We start from the raw sequence: 18,794 nt of genomic DNA on the forward strand, positions 1-18,794 counted from the left end.
CAACGTGCGTGAGTCGAGTTGAAGTGATCAACGACCCTTTGCTCCTCTTGTGTCCATTGCTTAGTTTGACGAAGCTCTTGATCCTCCCAGAATAACCGCAAGATGCGGTCGATGTCAAATGCCTGGTGAAGATTTACCATCGAGTGATGTGTGTGCGTACACCATTGCTTCGAGATCCTTCCCGCAATCATCCATCCGAAGATAGAACGCTGTGCTACAGGAATCTCGGAGACCCATGATGTTATGTACCAATCGACTCAGCTCGTCGAACTGTCTGTGTGTCCGTGTGTATGTGTGTGTCTGTGCACACGAAAAACGAAAAACATTAGTCATTGTTTCATATAGTAATTCTTAACCGATTTTCTCGCAACAAGTTGCATTCGAAGGAAAACCTTAGTTGATCACTATTGAATATAATTATGATCGGTCAATGCATTCAAAAGTTATGAAGAAAATGTTGTGTTGAACTTGGTTAGTTGGTTCGCTATAGAGCGTTTGCAAGAGCCGTTTATGTAGACAATTGTAGCTGAGAAGTAGGCGATGCTATTCTGACATTTTCAAGAAGATCGAAATTAATTTATTGGCTTTTTTCGGTGATAATTATACTACTCAAAGCGAAAGGGAGTAGATGAAAGTAATGAAGATACAGATTCGATTGACACCGCAAGCGAGCGGCAAGTGTGAAATGAATAGAAACTGAAGATTAGCAGAGGGCCATATGAGAGAACAAACATTGTTGAAATCGCTGTTATTCTGCCTAACGTCCACCCAGGAACGGCTTGGATAGTGACGTGGTGATCACTGTACCAAGACAGGCTGTCTGCTGGATATATTCAGATAGTTTCCCATTTAACAAAATTACTATTTTTGAAGAAATGTTACAATAACAATAGTTTTCTATTGTTATTGTAACATGCATTACTCTAAACTATTACAATTTATGGAAATAAAGCAAAGGAGTTGATTATTATTTTTCATTTTATTATGAAACAAACTTTTATAATAAATTTAGAAAATTAAAGAGTGCATGACTGTGTTTGTCCGCACACTTGTGAGAGCTGTTGTGTGGACCGTCGTACAGAAGGAGGTAGTGAAAGGAGAGTGAATTGCAGGAAATTTAAAGATCTGTATATGGCAAGGCACGTCGGTTTGTCGGTGCCTTTATGCCCAGGGAGGGTTTCCAGTTTTCCTGGATCGGACCGGAAATCGAACCCGGTCATCCTCGCCATGTTCTTGCTTTGTGGCCGCGCATCTTACTTGATAAAACTGTGCGAATACCGGAATCAGTACTTGATGATGATATTTTATCAGTAGAAGAATTAATCTAACTGATCATATAAAGTATTCAGCGTAGCGTAAGGTATGTAATTGAGCACTAGGATGAAAATAAATAATGCGTGAAGTAATATTTAGTATATGCTGAAGGTGAGTGGGGTAATATTTAGAAGCAATCGTTGCTATTCAATATGTAAAGTGCTTGATGGACAGTGTTGAAGTGCGTTTGTTAGATTTTTTCTTCGTCGCGGAATCCACGGAATAAATATAAGTTGATAAATCGTAAAAAGTGCAAGTTTGTTCGTATTTTGTGTTGGACGCAGTACGGTCGCGCGGTTATCAAAATATCTGATTCTGCTGTAAATTGGAAAGTGAAACAATCAGTTCAGTGTAGATTTGTTCGTGTTTTGTATTGGACGTAGAACGATCGAAGATCGCGTCCAGACGTGTTTTCTTCAGTAAGCAGAACGATCGGCCAATGATCGAAATTTTGTTTTGCTTCGGCCAGTAACCGAAATTTTGTTCTGCTTCGTGCGTGTGTGTAAATGAATGTGAAAGTAAAAGTTTAAATCGCGTCTAGACATGTTTTCTTCAGTAAGCAGAACGATCGGCCGGTCATCATAGTTTTATTCTGCTTAGTGCGGTAAGCAGAACGATCAGCCGTTCACCGAAATTTTGTTCTGCTTTGTGCGGGCTTTAAAAAATTTAGTGCTGTTCTCATCGATCAAACTACACGCTATACACGGCATACCGTTTACCAAAACGAACCCTGCCACACTCCCTACCCCATATATCCAACATCCCAGTGATTTCTCGTGGAAGTGCAGATGACTCGTCGGCTTCTATCAAAGCGAGTATCACGTCATCAATTTCCTACCTATTCCCTAATTGACCTGCATTCGGACACGGCCGGCGCTGGTATTGCTTATTTTTGGGTCACCAGTTCTTACACATTGAAGATGTTGTTAGTCCCAAACTTCATCTGTTGGTTCTCTGTGTAATAACAGCTGACCTGGCAATAACGGAGTAGCAACCGTGGGCGGTCAATCATGCTCATGCTCATGCTCATGCTCATTATTAAGTAGACCTTCAAACAAGAAACATTAAATAAAGCTTGATCATATTGTTCAGTAACTTTGTTTGACTTCGTGTCTACAATATTTTGGTGACGAGGAGTACGAACCAACGGAGTTAATCTCAAGTCTCTCAACAGAACATTTTTTGAATAACCATAGACGGAAATGCCTGACGACGATTTGAAGAACGCTATTCTGCGACTGACGGATCTGATCGTGCAACAGCAGCAGCGGATAATGGCACTGGAACGTGTAGTATTCAGAGTAAGCGGCTAATGATTTAGTTTGGATAAGTGATTCTAGACTATGATTTGATTCTGCTATTGTGGATAGTACATTAAACATAAGCAATCAAATATACCAATCGTGAAATCACATATTTCGCGTGCCCCAATTTACCGTACAATGTGGCAAGTTTTACATTAGACTTGATTCGAACTCTCAATTTTGCATATGCACTAATATTGATCTCTATCGTGAAAGAATCTGTGCATGATTGAGTATTTGAGAGTATGGAGAGCAACATATTGAATTGTCTGACGAACTTTGCTTCATTTAAGCGTGTGCCAATGAATCGGTAGCTTGTGAGGGGCTGAGAGAGGTTACGCGGCGGGGTATGGCAATGTTAGCGCATTGCTGCCACCGCAGTGTGAGATGGTGTTGGTAGCGCCATTGGGTTGAGTAGCAACGACGAAGATTGCACCGGCAGTTTGTTGTCGAATTTAAAAACGAACAGTCGCACCGCTCTTCAACGGCGGATTCCATACAGCCGTTTTCGGCTGGAATACGACAGAACGGTGCGACGCATCAGCTGACGGAAGTGAGAAAATTTTAGAATCGCTCGCTTCTGGGATTCAGGAGTTCCAATTCGATCCCGACGACGCACAGAAGAGTAACTAGAACAAATTCGTGGACAAAACCCAAAAAAAAATTTCAACATTTATACATTCTTATATTTTTTTTAGATACTTAAAAACATTCTGCATACTATGGCTATTTCAGAAATGACCCAAAATTTTGTAAAAAAATATAATTAGGGCTCAAAAATGAGGTATAAGATTGGATTTTATCTACTTTTTTGTGGAGTATTTGGAAAATCTGATTTTTACACAACATAAATGTTATCAACAAGCTATTATTAGTACACAATGAGTAGATTATAGTTGTATGTCTCTATTTTGTTCATGTTTATTATCAAATTATAAATTTTATGTTTCAGGTGATGACCACTTGAAAACCACATTTTTTTCTATTTTTATGTTTTTCTTTAGAGGAAAAGTTAATCTATACGGCAAGATCCGGCAAAGATAAATCACTTGGGTGTAACTTCAAGATATGGACTAAGCATTCCACGTGAAAACTCGTCCGCAAACGTCCGCAAATTAGATTCTGAGCTATTTGAATAAAATACGATTTTTCATCATTTTAAAACAAAATTTTAACATTTGTTCATAAATTACCACATATAACGAATCCAGGAAAAAAATGTAAAAAGCATGCTATTTCGCATGCATTTTGTCAAGACACAAAAAGAATAATGGGTCTCCCATGAGTTGCGTTGATATCTTTTTGCAAACCTTATATTGAAATCGCTTATCAAAAATTCTGCATTGTAGAGAAATCGGTTATTATCTAGATTTAGGATGAACCCGTTTTCATTGGAGTGATCATAATTTATGAACGGTGCCTTATTATGATACTTTTGTCATGGCTAGCTATGATATATTGTGGGCTTCGATTCGGACATGGTAATCGTTGTTGTTCAAGCCATGGTATATAGAATACAGATGATTTATATTTCTTACTACAGGCTTCACCTTTTCAGACCCTAATTTTAAAGGTTAAGATTTAAGTTAAGGAGAAAAGAGTGTTCAAACATAAAACAGTGTTTACTTTTGTGCATGCGAATTATACAACCATTTTTCTTTTGGGATCTTGGGCATGGGTTAAAATAAATTAGATGTTTTTTTTCCTATGTAAATGTTAGAAAATCCATTTAAGAATAAAGTTTTAACTACGGGTTTTTTGCTACTTTGTGGATTATAGCCATTTAAGAAACGTTTGCGTAGCGAAAGCAAGAGATTTTACATAAAGCGAGGTTTTATTTGAAAACATATGTGTTTTGACATTTTTATCTGGTTTTACACTGTTAGGTGGATAGATTTATCCAAAAAAATGCATTTTCCTGCATAATTGGCAATTATTACTTCGTCCTAGGAATATCATGCCCAAATAACCGCAAAAAATAGTTTTGGCCAAGAATTGGCTTATTTACTCCTATGTGCGACGGCCTATTTTTCGATTCGTGGTATTCAAGATACGAAGATGTTTTTAAAGAGGATGGTAAACGCTTGGACGACGCTGCCAAGGTGAGGTTACTCCTTCGAAAGCTGAGTACGACGGTTCATGAACGGTTCGTGGACAGTATTCTTCCGAAACACCCAAGAGAGTTTACTCTAGATGAAACTGTTGGAAAATTGAAGAAACTGTTCGGCCGTCGGAAGTCAATATTCCATGCGAGATTTCAATGTTTGCAATATTCGAAAACTGAATCATGATTTTACCTCGTATGCAGCCAAAGTGAACAAGCATTGCGAAGCATTTCAGTTGTCAAAGCTCTCTAGCGACCAGTTCAAAGCTCTTCAATTCATCTGTGGTCTTCAATCACCTCGAGATGCCGATGTTCGAGCCAGGCTCATTTCCAAGCTAGAATCTAAAGAAACAATACCGGTAAGGCCAGATGGGCTAGGCGCTATCACTTTGGAGAATCTGTTTGAACGCCATGCTGGAAATGTGGCGATATGCATTATATTCGTTTTTGCCCATTCTCTAGTCATACCTGTAATAAATGCAAAAAGAAAGGTCACAAAGAAGGGTATTGCTCAAATGAAAAAATCAAGCCCAAGTCGTTCAGTCATTTCAAACCCAAGGAGAATATGAAGACGAAGGGATTTTTTTCGGTTCGCAATGTAGCAAGCAAACGCAAATTCGTTCCAGTCAAACTTAATGGTGTTACAGTACAACTCCAACATGATTCCGCATCCTATATAACAGTTATTTCTGAAGAAAACTGGACCAAAATTGGACGACTGCCAACTCAGAAAACTGAAGAAGCAACGACCACAGCTTCCGGAGATATTCTCAAGCTTTTGACAGAGTTATGTATTGAAATCACTATTGGAAGCATGAGTAAGACTGGACGCATCTTTATTTCAAACAATCCAGACTTAAATGTATTGGGAATAGAAACAATGGATTTATTTGATCTCTGGTCAGTACCAATCAAAAATCTAGTCAAAATTGTCCATCAATTCACCTGAAGAATTCACTAAAACACTCAAAGAGAAATTTCCAGAGGTTTTCAAGACGACCCTCGGACGATGCACTAAAGCGAAAATCAAGTTGTACCTGAAACAAGACGTTCGTCCGGTTTATTGCCCGAAGCGACCGGTAGCTTACGCGGCTCTTCCGAAAGTAGATGATGAACTTCAACGGCTTCAGGACAAGGGCATAATTTCTCCTGTACAATTCTCGGATTGGGCAGCTCCAATAGTTGTTGTTCGTAAAGCTGATAACATATCCGTCCGAATATGCGGCGATTACTCAACAGGATTGAACAACGCTCTAGAATCTGATCGACATCCACTACCACATCCAGACGACCTGTTTGCTGAGTTATCGGGGGCACGCTATTTTACCCACTTAGATTTGTCAGATGCCTATTTGCAAGTTGAAGTTGAGGAATCATCAAGAAAACTGCTCACTGTAAATACACATCGCGGGTTGTTCCAGTACAATCGTCTACCACCAGGAATCAAATCAGCTCCAGGAGCCTTTCAACGCATTATCGACAGTATGGTTGCTGGTATTCCGGGGGTGAAACCCTATTTGGATGACATTTTAATTGCTGGTAAGACAAAGGAAGAACACGATAGTAGTTTGTATGCAGTCCTCGAGCGTATACGTGAATATGGTTTCCATCTCAACATTGAAAAGTGTAAATTTGCTGTTTCTCAAATCAAGTTTCTCGGGCATGTAGTGGATAAAGACGGTATTCGACCAGATGCATCGAAGACATTGGCCATTTCCCAGATGTCGCCACCAAAAGATCTCCAGCAGCTTCGTTCTTACCTAGGGGCCATCAACTATTATGGACGATTTGTGAATCATATGGAAGAACTAAGAGCTCCACTTGACAATCTACTTAAAAAAGATACTCGTTGGAATTGGTCACCCGAGTGTCAATATTCGTTTCAAGTCAATCCTATGTTCAAATCTGCTCCTGACACACTTCGATCTAAACAAGGAAATAATTGTAGCTGCAGACGCATCCAAATATGGTCTGGGAGCAGTTATCATGCATCGATTTCCATCCGGAGAAATCAAGGCTATTGCACACGCATCAAGATCATTGACGTCGGCAGAAGCCAACTACGGACAAATTGAAAAAGAAGCACTGGCATTAATATTTGGAGTAACACGTTTTCATAAGATGTTATACGGACGACGATTCATTCTGCAAACGGATCATCAACCATTGATCATTTGGGCTTATTCTGCGAGTCGAGTGACGTGAGGTGAGTCGATTTTAGCAATTCTCACGTTAGATGACCATGTTGTTCAAATGGGGCTATACGACTCTTCCCACGTCATTCGAGCAATCTCACGTCACTCCACTCGTAGAATAAGCCCAATTGGGTCAAAAAAAAGGAATTCCAGTTTATACTGCCAACCGGTTGCAACGTTGGGCTCTTACTTTGCTTCTCTACAACTTTGAAATTCAACATGTGTCGACTGACAAATTCGGATGTGCCGATGTCTTATCAAGGTTGATGTCCACTCAAAGGCGACCGGATGAAGATTATGTTCTTGCTGCTATACACGTGGAAAATGATGTCAAAGCTGTTGTTACGGATACGATAAGCAGTCTGCCTGTAACATTCAATATGATTGTTGCAGAAACTCACAAGGATCAAGCTTTGTAATAAGTCTTGTTTTTCTTGAGAGAAGGTTGGCCAGCAAACTGTAAGAATATTTCTGATCCTACTGTTAAAAAATTCTATGCTCGACGTAACGGATTACAGTTAATCGATAATTGTTTGATGTTTGGTGACCGCATTGTTGTTCCTTATAAATTTCGCAAACAAGTCATTCGCCAACTCCATAAAGGGCACCCCGGCACAGATCGTATTAAATCTCTGAAAAGAAGTTATGTTTATTGGCCAAACATTGATGAGGATGTTCAACAGTTTGTTCGTGAATGCAGATCCTGTGCTCAAGCAGCGAAAGCACCGACAAAATCTATTTTGCAATCCTGGCAAATGTGTTCAAGGCCAATGCAGCGTGTCCACATAGACTATGCTGGTCCAATCGACGGATATTATTACCTGGTTATTGTGGATGCTTATTCCAAGTGGCCAGAAATTTTCCGAACTCGCAAAATAACAACGACAGCTACTCTGGATATACTTCGTGAAACCTTTGCCCGGTACGGAAACCCAGAAACCTTAGTTTCAGATAATGGAACTCAATTCACCAGTGAAAAGTTCCAACAATTCTGTCAAGTAAATGGAATTAGCAGTGGCGTCGCGTAACCTCACTTTTTACCTGTGCACTGACCCAAAAAGTGAAAATTTTGATATTTTGACGGACCCAAATGGAAAAGAAAATTATCAGAGTCGTTTATACTAATCAAAATCTAATTATTCTAGGCATTTCCGCAAACCAATTCCTTAAATTTAAACTCAGTGCACAGGTAGATTGAGGTTAGGGAAACGCCACTGGGAATTAGTCACATACGAACAGCTCCATACCATCCCCAATCTAATGGCCAAGCGGAGCGGTTTGTTGATACACTCAAGCGTGGCCTCAAGAAGTTAAGTGGAGGGGAAAACACACCAACTCTTGAGCATCTTCAAACATTTCTATTTGCCTACCGAAATACACCAAACAAATGTACTCCACAAACGAAAATTCCTGCACAAATGTTTCTAGGCAGATCAGTTCGAACAACTATGGATCTTTTGAAGAAACCTGAAAGTGAAGAACGTGGAATTAGTTGCAGCAACGAAAAGCAAAATTTGCAATTCAATAAACGCCATGGAGCAATTAAAATGTGAATTCCAGTGAATTCCAAGTCATGGATTCCTGGACGAATTGTAGAACGGAAAGGTGGTGTTAGTTATAACGTGTTCCTGCATCATGAAGCACGAGAAAAGTTGATACGGTCACATACAAATCAGCTGCATCCCCAGTTCGATACTAAAAGTTCATCTGCAAGTCTATCACTGAAGCTACCATGGCAAATACTGTTAGAAAAACACAAAGAATTTGCTTGTTATCAAGAAGATATTGCTCAACAAGATCAAGTACAACCAATCAATCAGATTCCAGAAATTCCCATAAGCAGTTCAGCTAGTATAGATCAAGCGAGATGTGATACACCGCAGCCAGTTCAATTAGAAGCATCATTTGCAGAACTAGACGAAGAAAATATAATTGATGATAACATCGAGGTGCAACCAAGTGAAGTAGGAAGACCGGAACAGGCAGTTGATACTTACAACGATTGTCCACAACGTTCGAAGAGGTTACCAGGCTGGTTGGCCCCGTACGATATTTTTTAAAAAAGGGAGATGTAGCAGAGAAGTAGGCGATGCTATTCTGACATTTTCAAGAAGAACAATTTTTCTATAATTCATTATTAAGTGGACCTTCAAACAAGAAGTATTAAATAAAGCTTGATCCAATAGTTCAGTACCTTTGTTTGACTTCGTGTCTACAATAACAATTATTTATTATGTGTATCACATTAAGGCGAAACCAAACGATTGAATAAAAGACAAAATGTGATGTTTTGCTTTCTATAAATGTTTGCATTTAACCGGTATGAGGCGAAGTGTGTGTTTCGCCTTCTTAAATAAAAAATATTTTTATATGCAATTTTTATTTATATTTTATATCAAATATATTTCAAAATGTTTTTTTTTTGTAGAGAATCGAATTCATACAAGTCTAATGTTAACTCAATGATTGTTCGCTTTACATAATTGTGTCGTCTTTGAGGCTTTTAAAAGCTAAAGAACACATTCTTGAACTACTGGTAATATTAGTCAAATTAAACCTGAGAAATGGTATAGTGCACTGCACGGAAACATCTTTTTCTCTTTCGTTCTTCATAAATTTTGACACTGGCCTTGTTGTTTTCTAATTTATTTGCAGCGAAAAAGAGACAAAGCAGTCCATGCAGTGCCCTGTTGACCGTAAAATAGTCCATCGCAAAATAGTACTAACCGCGGAATGGTTTACCACCAAAAAATATGTCGTACAATCACAACAGGCATTTCGCTGAATGACTTTCGATCAAACGACCCTTAATCGAACTTCCCATAGAAATCCGAAGTTTTCCGAGAATATTCTAAAATTCACTAGGGGGATTCACTTAACGGCATAGGTTGCTGTGTATCTGTTTATGGAAATGTTTCATAGGCGATTTGAAATATGTCCCTTGTGATTGAGTGTGAAACATTTCTATAATCAGATACGCAGCATCCTACGCCGTTAAGTGAATCCCCCTACTATTTTTTTTAGAGATTGTGCTAACGTAAGTACTATATCACATTACATAAAACGCGACAACGCGGTTCTTACAAACAAAATAAGGATTTTCAAAAAAGTTACTTTTTGTCGACCGGTTTTGGTTGGAAATTTCGAAATTCTGAACAATTTCCTGTACAATTTTGGTACAAATTTTAGTTAACAAACATGCCTTGATTATCGAGATTTACAATGTATGTGCAGTAAATAAACTTATTTCATACATTTTATACAGTAGCTTTTATTATTGAAGGAAGAAATTTATTTTTTTAAAGTTTCTCGAAAAAATACAATTCTAGAGTTCTTTGAGAGTAGGTCCTATAGGCGAAAGATGTTCTCTTTATTTTTGCTCTCTAACGCTGATAATTTAATAGTTTTGCTTTTTTAGCTACATTTTTACATCAGCACGCTATAGACAAAAGTAGTGTTTGAAGATATCTGCCAAGAAATTTGAATTAATCTTTAATTTCGTAATAAACGAAAAAGTAAGGAAACTCAAAGCACTTCCTCTTAAAGTTAATTAATTACAATTACTTTACAATTGCTAGCCAAAAATTCAATAATCGTCAATCCTAAGCTTGGAAATGAAAATAAATTCATCTCTATTCTCCACATCACTATAAAGTTTCATAATATTCTATTGAATATCTATACCTATATAAAATAGACAGAGACTTTTGATGATTTTCAACTCGTCAGCCCCTTTTCACATGTTACATTGGAGAATAAATTATGATATGCAACCTGCTCCACCTTCTTCAACTGTTTCGCTTCTTCCAGACACACACCGGACCCACCCACGCAGTATATGATAGTGGAAAAGGACACCACTCCTGATGCGATGTTATTTGCAGCACACTTTGCCACGGCGGATCGGAACACTATTTTTTGCGTGACTTCCCTCACTCAACAAAACGAGCTCAAATCAAGCTCCTAAATGGATTCCGACTTCCGATGCTTCTACGCCACTGACAACGACGACGACATCGCCGATGACGATGATGTGCCCCGTTCAAGGTTGAATATCATTATTTTTCGCTGCTAAATATTTTTTTCCGTCGTCATCCAATCGCTGTCGGTTGAATGTTCTGCGGCAGCAAGAATGTCTGGCTGCGCTGTCCCTGATCCCACTCCTTTTGCTTTTTCAATTAATCACCAAAAATTGCACATACACCAATATTTTCCGGAAATCCGCGTTTCACTTCCACTGGCGGTCGCGAAAACCCCCGAACGCAATCGTAACGGGAACGCGGAAATAGCTTCACTAAAGATGGAACTGTTCTTTGGGGGTCCGTTTTTTTCCTCGATTGATTATGGGTTCGGCTGATCGATGGCCATACTCTTCGATCGGGCGTGAAATTTTCTACCGTCGTCCGCACACAACTACTCTCGAAAAGGAACTGCACAAAAAGTTTTCACCGTCCAGCCAGCAGGAGTAAAATTTTGACAGCTCGGGTGACAGAAAATCCAACGAACGATGAAGACAAAACGGAAAATGCGTGACAGTTTGACAACAACAGGCGGGCATTAATGGTTACGAGGGGTGAACCATTACAACACTCCAAATCTCGCTTAACTTTTCAAAAGGACCTAAGTAACATTTTCTTCATGAAGATTTAATCTTCATGCATGATTTAATTTGAGTACTGCAATCAAAAGCTTTCATGTTTTTCTGTTAAGTTAAGCGAGAAATAATCTAAACGTTAACGGCATAGGGCACTGCACGGACTGCTTTGTCTCTTTCTCGCTGCAAAGAAATTAGAAAACAACAAGGCCAGTAAACGTCAAAATCTATGAGGAACGAAAGAGAAAGAGATGTTTCCGTGCAGTGCCCTATGACCGCATAATCGCAGACCATAAAGCCCCAAACGCAATACAACGGAACGGCGACGGAAACGGAAAATTTGACAGTTAGCCCATATATTTTCTGTCAAATTTGCCGTTTCCGTCGCCGTTCCGTTGTATTGCGTTTGGGGCTTAAGGGGGCGGCCAGAGTAAGACGTGAAGTGCGATGCTAAGCGTCCACAGGATTTGACAGCTCCTTATTATTGATTGTTATTCCTTCGCGTGAAGTTTTCGCGCGACGTCGCGTAGACGCGTCTACTCTGGCCGGCACCTATGTGTGCCATTCGCCATATCATTGTCTACTATAAATAACTTAAGTTCTATGATTTCCATTATCAACCTAAAGGATTACCTTCGGAATCCCTAAAGGATTCCCTTCGGAATCCCTAAAGGATTCCCTCCGGAATCCCTAAAGGATTCCCTTCGGAATCCTTACAGGACTTGGAGTCCCCAAAAGACTCCTTTCGGAATCCCTCAAGGATTGTCCTTTGCCCCTTTTGAAGTTTTTCTCCCGGAATCCTCAAAATACTCCCATCGAAGTCTCCAATAGATTTCCCTCCGAATCCCTGAGAAATTCTATAGGAGGAATTCCCCTTGAATTCCTAAAGGATTCTTCTCAAAATCCCCAAAGGATTAGCCTCGAAGTCCTCGAAGTATTCCCCTCGGAATCATCTAAGGATTCTCCTACACTGAAAAAAACTTTGTAGTAGAAATTACAATTTTATGGTAAAATTAAGAACAGTACCGACGTTTTTCAACTGAAGGGACAAATCGCTTAATTTTACCATAAATGTAGTAAATCTGATTGATATTATTTTCAATTTCACCAAAAAAATTGTTGTTTAGCATAGACTCAAACAAAATAGTTGATTTTACTACACAACTTTACTATATTTTCAGTTAGAATAACCATGTAAGTAGTTGAATATAATATGTTTATAGTAAGATAGACCATATTTTAGTTATTTTAAGACGATTGGCACTTCGGTTGAAAAACGTCGGTACTGTTCTCAATTTTACCCCTTAAATGGTAGTTTCTACTATAAAATTTTTCTCAGTGTAGGAATCCCCAAAGGATAAATCATGGAATACTCGAAGAATTTACTTCAGAATACTCAGAAAAATCTTTTCGGAATCCCCAATCGGACATCTCGAAGTGTTCTTTTCGATATCCCCCAATGAAATTTCTTAGGAATCGCCAATGGATTTCCTTCGGAATCTTTTAATGATTTTCTATGGAATTCCCAAAGGATTCCCTTCACAATCCTCAAAGGATTTATTTGTGAATCTCAAAAGGATGCCTTATTATGCCTTAGGAATCCTCAAAAAAATCCTGTGGAATCATTTCCTAGCTAAAGGATTCTTATATCCAGTTTTCCGCGAGCGGTAATGACCGCCAGCTTGCCTGCGGGTTAGTCTCTGATTTGACGTTTCCGGAGGTCAACTGCACCCACCATTCGAGCATTTTGATCAATGTGTAATATAAGAAGGCTTGAATTTACCGAATCAGCACCTTCTTATATGGAACATTGGTCAAAATACTCGGAGCGGTGGGTGCAGTTGACCTCCAGAAACGTCAAATCAGAGACTGACCCGCAGGCAAGCTGGCGGCCATTACTGCTCGCGGAAAACTGGATAGGTGATTCTCATATAGGGGATTCTCATAAGAACAGACCGCGGAATTCCAAAAGGATTCCCTGTGGAACCCTGACAGAAGTATCCACGGAATCCCAAAAGGATCTTTTTCGGAATCTCTAAAGAATTTACTTTGGGATCCCAAAAGGATTCCCTTGGTTCATGATGATAAGGATTTATTGTTAATCTTAATCTTAATCTGGGATTCAATTCCCTGGTTTCCCTGGACGAACTTCAAAAGTTCTATGAAGGTAAGAATCATATTATTGCACAAGAATACAGGGATCTTTCGCTAATTGGGGCACGACCTCACCCCAACTAGCGAATGCCGTTCGATAATTGGGGCGTTTTGACAAGCGTCAATGTTGTTTACTTTTTGCATTGAACAAAGGAAAATTTTACGTGCCAGAAAATATCGATCCCACCAAACACGGAAACAAAACGTTAACGCGTTTTTGACATCATATTCTGACGTTTAGCTGCTTTTTAATTGGGTTTCGCCCCAATTAGCGAACCCCCAACTAAAAAGCGCCCCATCTAGAAAAAAAACCAATTAGCGAACGTTCACTGTATCTGAAATCATGCAACGGGCCATTTCCACCAGAGACCGATTTTTCCTCTCAGCAACACCATTTTGTTGTGGCGTATAGGGCACTGCACGGACTGCTTTGTCTCTTTTTCGCTGCAAAGAAATTAGAAAACAACAAGGCCAGTAAACGTCAAAACTTATGAGGAACGAAAGAGAAAGAGATGTTTCCGTGCAGTGCCCTATAGGCCACAGTGAACTGTTGCAGTATCCCTTCGCTACGGAGGAACTTTTTAACATCATTATTGCCTGATTTTCTCAAAATTGCACGCGGCGAACCCTTCATGAAAGGTACCGCCGCGCTTTCTGCAGCCCGTTTACTTGATTCTTATGGGTGAGGATCTGTCTCATTCGGAAAATTAAACTTAAAAGTGACAGTTCGAAAATTAGCAAATAACCCGGTAATAAGAATGGCTGGTGCTGCGCAGCAATTCCAATAAGACATCGATGCAAAATGATTAGATGTCTGTCGAAAGTAATCTTGCTCTGCGAGCAGGGTTATTTGATAATTATTGAAATGTCACTTTTAAGTTTAATTTCAGTTTAATTCTCCAAATGAGACAGACCCTGAATAGCATTGTGTATCATATCCAGAAAATCTGACAATACAGTCGCGATTCGCTGGTTGGGCCACGACCTCGGCCCAACTAACGAATTCGGTTTTTTAGTTGGGTCAACTGACAGCCATTTAAACACGTGTATTTCGACTTGAACATCACAAATGATGTCTAGTGACACCCAATCCCGTTTTCCGTGTTTACATTGCATTTTGACGTACGGTTGCTTTTTAAATGGGCCATGGCCCAACCAGCGGAGGCCCAACTAAAAAGTGTCCCAAGTATTAAAATCCAAACCAGCGAATCCCGACTGTACCACGATATTCACCGCCTTGATCTGACCTCAATATTTTTGGCGGTCTGCCAAACTGAGTTTTCATCTGCTGCACGAATTCCTTCAATGCTTCAAACCTTTCTGACTTCTCACAGTACATTTCCAAGTGGTTCGATCTATGACATAAACTCGATTTGTTTACATTTTCGACTTTGGCCCTTAGGAAACAACTATGTCCAATTATATCATTCTGTGCCTTAACAACTCTCTTTAACGACATTTGCCCTTATTTCAGATAGAGCTTGATTTATGTTCAAAATCCCGCCTTCAGTCTTTCAGCTTTTTTTTGCGTGCTTCACAGCTTATTTTTCTGTCTCCCTTTTGATCCGTCATCATCACGCGCAGTCATCATCATCGCGAATATTTTCATTCATTCATTCGTTTGCTGTGCTCATGGATGGTGCAAGTCGCGCAAGAGTCAACAATCTCGTCGCGATTTTCTGGTTTTCTTTTCAAATCGTGCTTGCATTGCAGTAAAATAAATAAAACAAGTGCAATATTTTAATCCGCGTGGGCATTATTATTTGCTGCCACAGGCTGACAACAGTTGCTGCTGTGTTGGAAGTTGGGAGTGAGCGTGTTGCGTTGCTGCTGGTGGTGTGATGGAAAATGTCCCAAGGGATGGAGGCCAAGTGGGGATGTGACTCGCTGGCAGAACTATGTGTGTTCTCTTGGTTTGGCATCTGTTTTATCAATTAAGGCAGACCTTGAGGGTTCGATGAGGGAAATCTCGGCTGTGAACGATTAGTGAACAAAGTGTGACCTCGCTTGGCAGGAAGTGATTGAAGGAAAGGTTCGTTTTTGTGGGTGGATTCGGCTTGGGTGGGGTGAACGAAGATGGGCGGTCCATGGAGGTGGGTTAGGGCTGGGTTGGTGCTTTTGGTGATGGGGCTATTGAGCGGAAGTCAACCCTCGGATTGTGCCCATTTGAGTGGGTCATTCACCTTGGATCAGTTCTTTCGGTTCGTCATCAAATTTGGGTTCCAAAAGACGGAAAAGCACTCCCAACAGAATACGGAATCGGACACGTTCGGATATATTTACGGAAATGTGACGAGCAGGATGAATCTGACGGTGCCAATTACGCTGGCCGTGCTGGATAAGCACAACTTTCTGGAGTTCTATGCTAACAGGAACAACTTTGATCGGGATGTGGCCTGCCAGCGGATGTTCGATAAGCTGGACAAGGTGGCATTCAATAGCGGGTGCAACAAAGGAGCGGAAGCCGATTATCTTCGGAGGATTCCCTGCGAGCGGGGGAAACTGTGCCCGGATGAAGACAGTCCGTCGAATGTGGTGTCTGGCAGTCAGTTCACTTACGTGATAAGTGATCCAAACGTACCGAGGTAAGATTATCAATGACAGGGCTGGTAACGAATTATGTTTGACAAGTAATCATATAGAACAATAAAGTTTATTTGATAGATTTTAAAAGGCACAAAAATGTATTTTAGGTTCTGGTACGTCTCGATGGTTGCTTGCTACCAAAACCAAACCACCTGTCAGTGGCATCACTACGACTACCGGAAGTTCCACAGCCAACCGCCGGAAATCGATTTCGACATCCAGTTGGTAAACGGAAACCCCAATCGACAGAGCGCATCTTTCTTCAATCCGTTGCTGTTCCACTTCTCGTTCGACCAGCAGAACACCCTGGAGATGTATTTGATATTCTTTGTGATCTATCTGGTGATGTTTCCGCTGCAGGTTTACGCAGTTCGGCTGCAGAAGCATCCGGTGACGCGACTTTTCACCGTCAGTTTGCTGCTGGAGTTCATAAGCGTCTGTTTGCTTCTGACACACACCGTCCGCTACGCCATGAATGGTATCGGGAGTAAGAACCTGGCCATCACCGGAGATATTTTCGATATTTTCAGTAGAGTAAGCTTCGTGTTGAAATCGACGGATCAGACGGCAATTTAATTATAATTCCCTCATTGCAGACTTCATTTATGCTAATTTTGTTACTGCTGGCCAAAGGGTGGGCCGTCACCCGGTTACAAATCTCCGTTAGTAGTTGGATTCTCCTCATGGTCATTTGGATTCCCTACTGTGCAATACATGTGCTGCTGTATATCTGGAATAGGGTAAGTTTTGATTTGCATTTTTTTTTGTTAATTTTTCCTTTATTAATTTGTTTTTTGTTTTTATTAAACGCTTATTTTTTTTTTCAGACCGAAGTCGACATCATATCCGACACCGACGAGTACCAGACGTGGCCCGGCTGGTTGGTGCTTGCTTGCAGGTTAGTTTCTCTTTCCTTATCAACATTGGTAATAAGGTACATGACCAACATATAATTTTCCATTTGTTTCAGGTCCACAATGATGCTGTGGTTCTTGTGGGAGCTGCGCATCACGATGAAGTACGAACACTCGACGCAGAAGCTGGACTTTCTGCTGCACTTCGGTGCTTCCAGTTTGGTGTGGTTCATCTATCTGCCCATAGTGGCGATCATCGCAGTCAACGTGAATCCGCTGTGGCGGTACAAGTTGCTATTAGGTGAGACACAAAATGTTCAAATTTATTATTGCAACAGCCGGCACTGAAAGACACATTTTAATTCATATTTTAGGAATAACAAATTCAGCCGACTGTCTGGCGTACTGCGTGATGATGGGACTGCTGTGGCCAAACCGGGCTGGACAATATATGCTGCTGACGGGGTCCAACTATGCAGGTGAGTAGAATTGTTGGTTTGATTTTTTAGTTTTTTTTTTTAATACTTCTTGTTGAGTTCTCGGGATTTTCCTGTCTTTATCACTTTAGGCGTAGTATTTTTTGATTCAACACATGTAACGACCATTCTCCAAGCATTTGAGTTCCATATTTGCATAAAAGTCGTCTTCATGCAGCTCGATCCATGGCTGTACGTAACCACGCTATCTACGGAGTCCGTAAGTGGACTTCCCCTTGATCGATCCACCTTGTTCGGTGCGCACCTTGCCTTCTTGTCATCGTCGGATTATTGCCGAGAACCATTTTCACCCGATTACTGTTCGACATACTGGCTACGTGCCCGGCCCACCGTGGTTGGTGGGTTGTCTTCTCATGTGCTTCGTCTTCGACGTGTTGATGACTAGTAGGATTCGCTTAGCTTCCCTCTTCATTCTGATGTAGATTTCGTCATCTTCTCAAAGTTGCTTACTTGATACTTGATGGGCTACAGCTCTTCGATGAACCTACGCCGAATGGAGTATCCTTCTCCACTAGACTAGATCTTGGGCCAATCGCTTCCAGTCGCCCTGAACGTTGAGCGCCCTCAGGTCCTCTTCAACTGCAAAAAGCTATCGTGTACGCGGCCTTCCACGAAGCCTGCGGCCTCTTCCGGGTCCTCTACTAAATATTATCTTTGCTTGACGTTCTTCCGGCATACGAACAACGTGTCCCGCCCACCGTAGTCTGCCGTGTTGTATAAGCTGAACAATATCCAGTCCTTTATACACCTGGTACAAATCGTGATACATGCGACGCCGCCAGATACCGTTCTCCTGTCTACCGCCGAGTATTGTCCGCAGCACCTTACACTCAAACAATCCAAAAGCTCTCAGATTAGCCTCCTTTAGCGTCCATGTCTCATGGCTGTATAAAGCCACCGGAAGAATCAGAGTAGTATACAGCGCGAATTTTGTTTTTATTTGCAGATTACGGGGCTTAAGGTGACACGGGAAGGCACTACAAACCGTGTTATTTTTCCTATCTTTTGTCTCTTTCTAGCATTATCACCTCGTAATTTTGGAGCGGCGTATTTCGGTTTTCAGTTGTTTGATGTAACTGCAAATGTATCAGCATGTAGATTGCGAGTAATCACGCGCCGGTGATACTTTTTCAAAATCATATTTGTTGTAGAAACAAAATTAAGCATTCAATGATGAAATGATGACAATTTG

At 40.6% G+C, this 18,794-nt stretch overlaps 2 protein-coding genes across 14 annotated transcripts in view; one reads left to right on the forward strand and one right to left on the reverse strand.

The window, feature by feature from the left end:
* LOC134225113 (EH domain-binding protein 1) overlaps positions 1–11,378 on the reverse strand; it is a 78,164-nt gene extending 66,786 nt beyond the window's left edge. For 4 of the 12 annotated variants that reach the window (XM_062704906.1, XM_062704905.1, XM_062704909.1 and 1 more), the window contains exon 1: positions 11,120–11,376. The gene's annotated coding sequence lies outside the window, so the exon portion shown is untranslated. Of the gene's footprint in view, positions 1–10,691 lie in introns of all 12 variants that reach the window. The other 8 variants (XM_062704910.1, XM_062704911.1, XM_062704900.1 and 5 more) reach the window with 6 other exon arrangements.
* Positions 11,379–15,270: 3,892 nt separating this feature from the next.
* Positions 15,271–18,794, forward strand: part of LOC134225115 (integral membrane protein GPR180-like) — a 40,961-nt gene continuing 37,437 nt past the window's right edge. Inside the window, exons 1-6 of one of the 2 annotated variants that reach the window (XM_062704912.1) lie at positions 15,271–16,250; positions 16,359–16,785; positions 16,848–16,991; positions 17,079–17,149; positions 17,222–17,406; positions 17,480–17,584. In XM_062704912.1, the coding sequence (XP_062560896.1) occupies positions 15,742–16,250; positions 16,359–16,785; positions 16,848–16,991; positions 17,079–17,149; positions 17,222–17,406; positions 17,480–17,584 (1,441 nt within the window). In that variant the 5' untranslated portion in view covers positions 15,271–15,741. The remainder of the gene's footprint in view (positions 16,251–16,358; positions 16,786–16,847; positions 16,992–17,078; positions 17,150–17,221; positions 17,407–17,479; positions 17,585–18,794) is intronic. The other variant, XR_009983172.1, reaches the window with a different exon arrangement.

This window comes from Armigeres subalbatus, chromosome 3, assembly GCF_024139115.2.
Source record: "Armigeres subalbatus isolate Guangzhou_Male chromosome 3, GZ_Asu_2, whole genome shotgun sequence".
In the NCBI taxonomy this organism is placed as follows: domain Eukaryota; kingdom Metazoa; phylum Arthropoda; class Insecta; order Diptera; family Culicidae; genus Armigeres; species Armigeres subalbatus.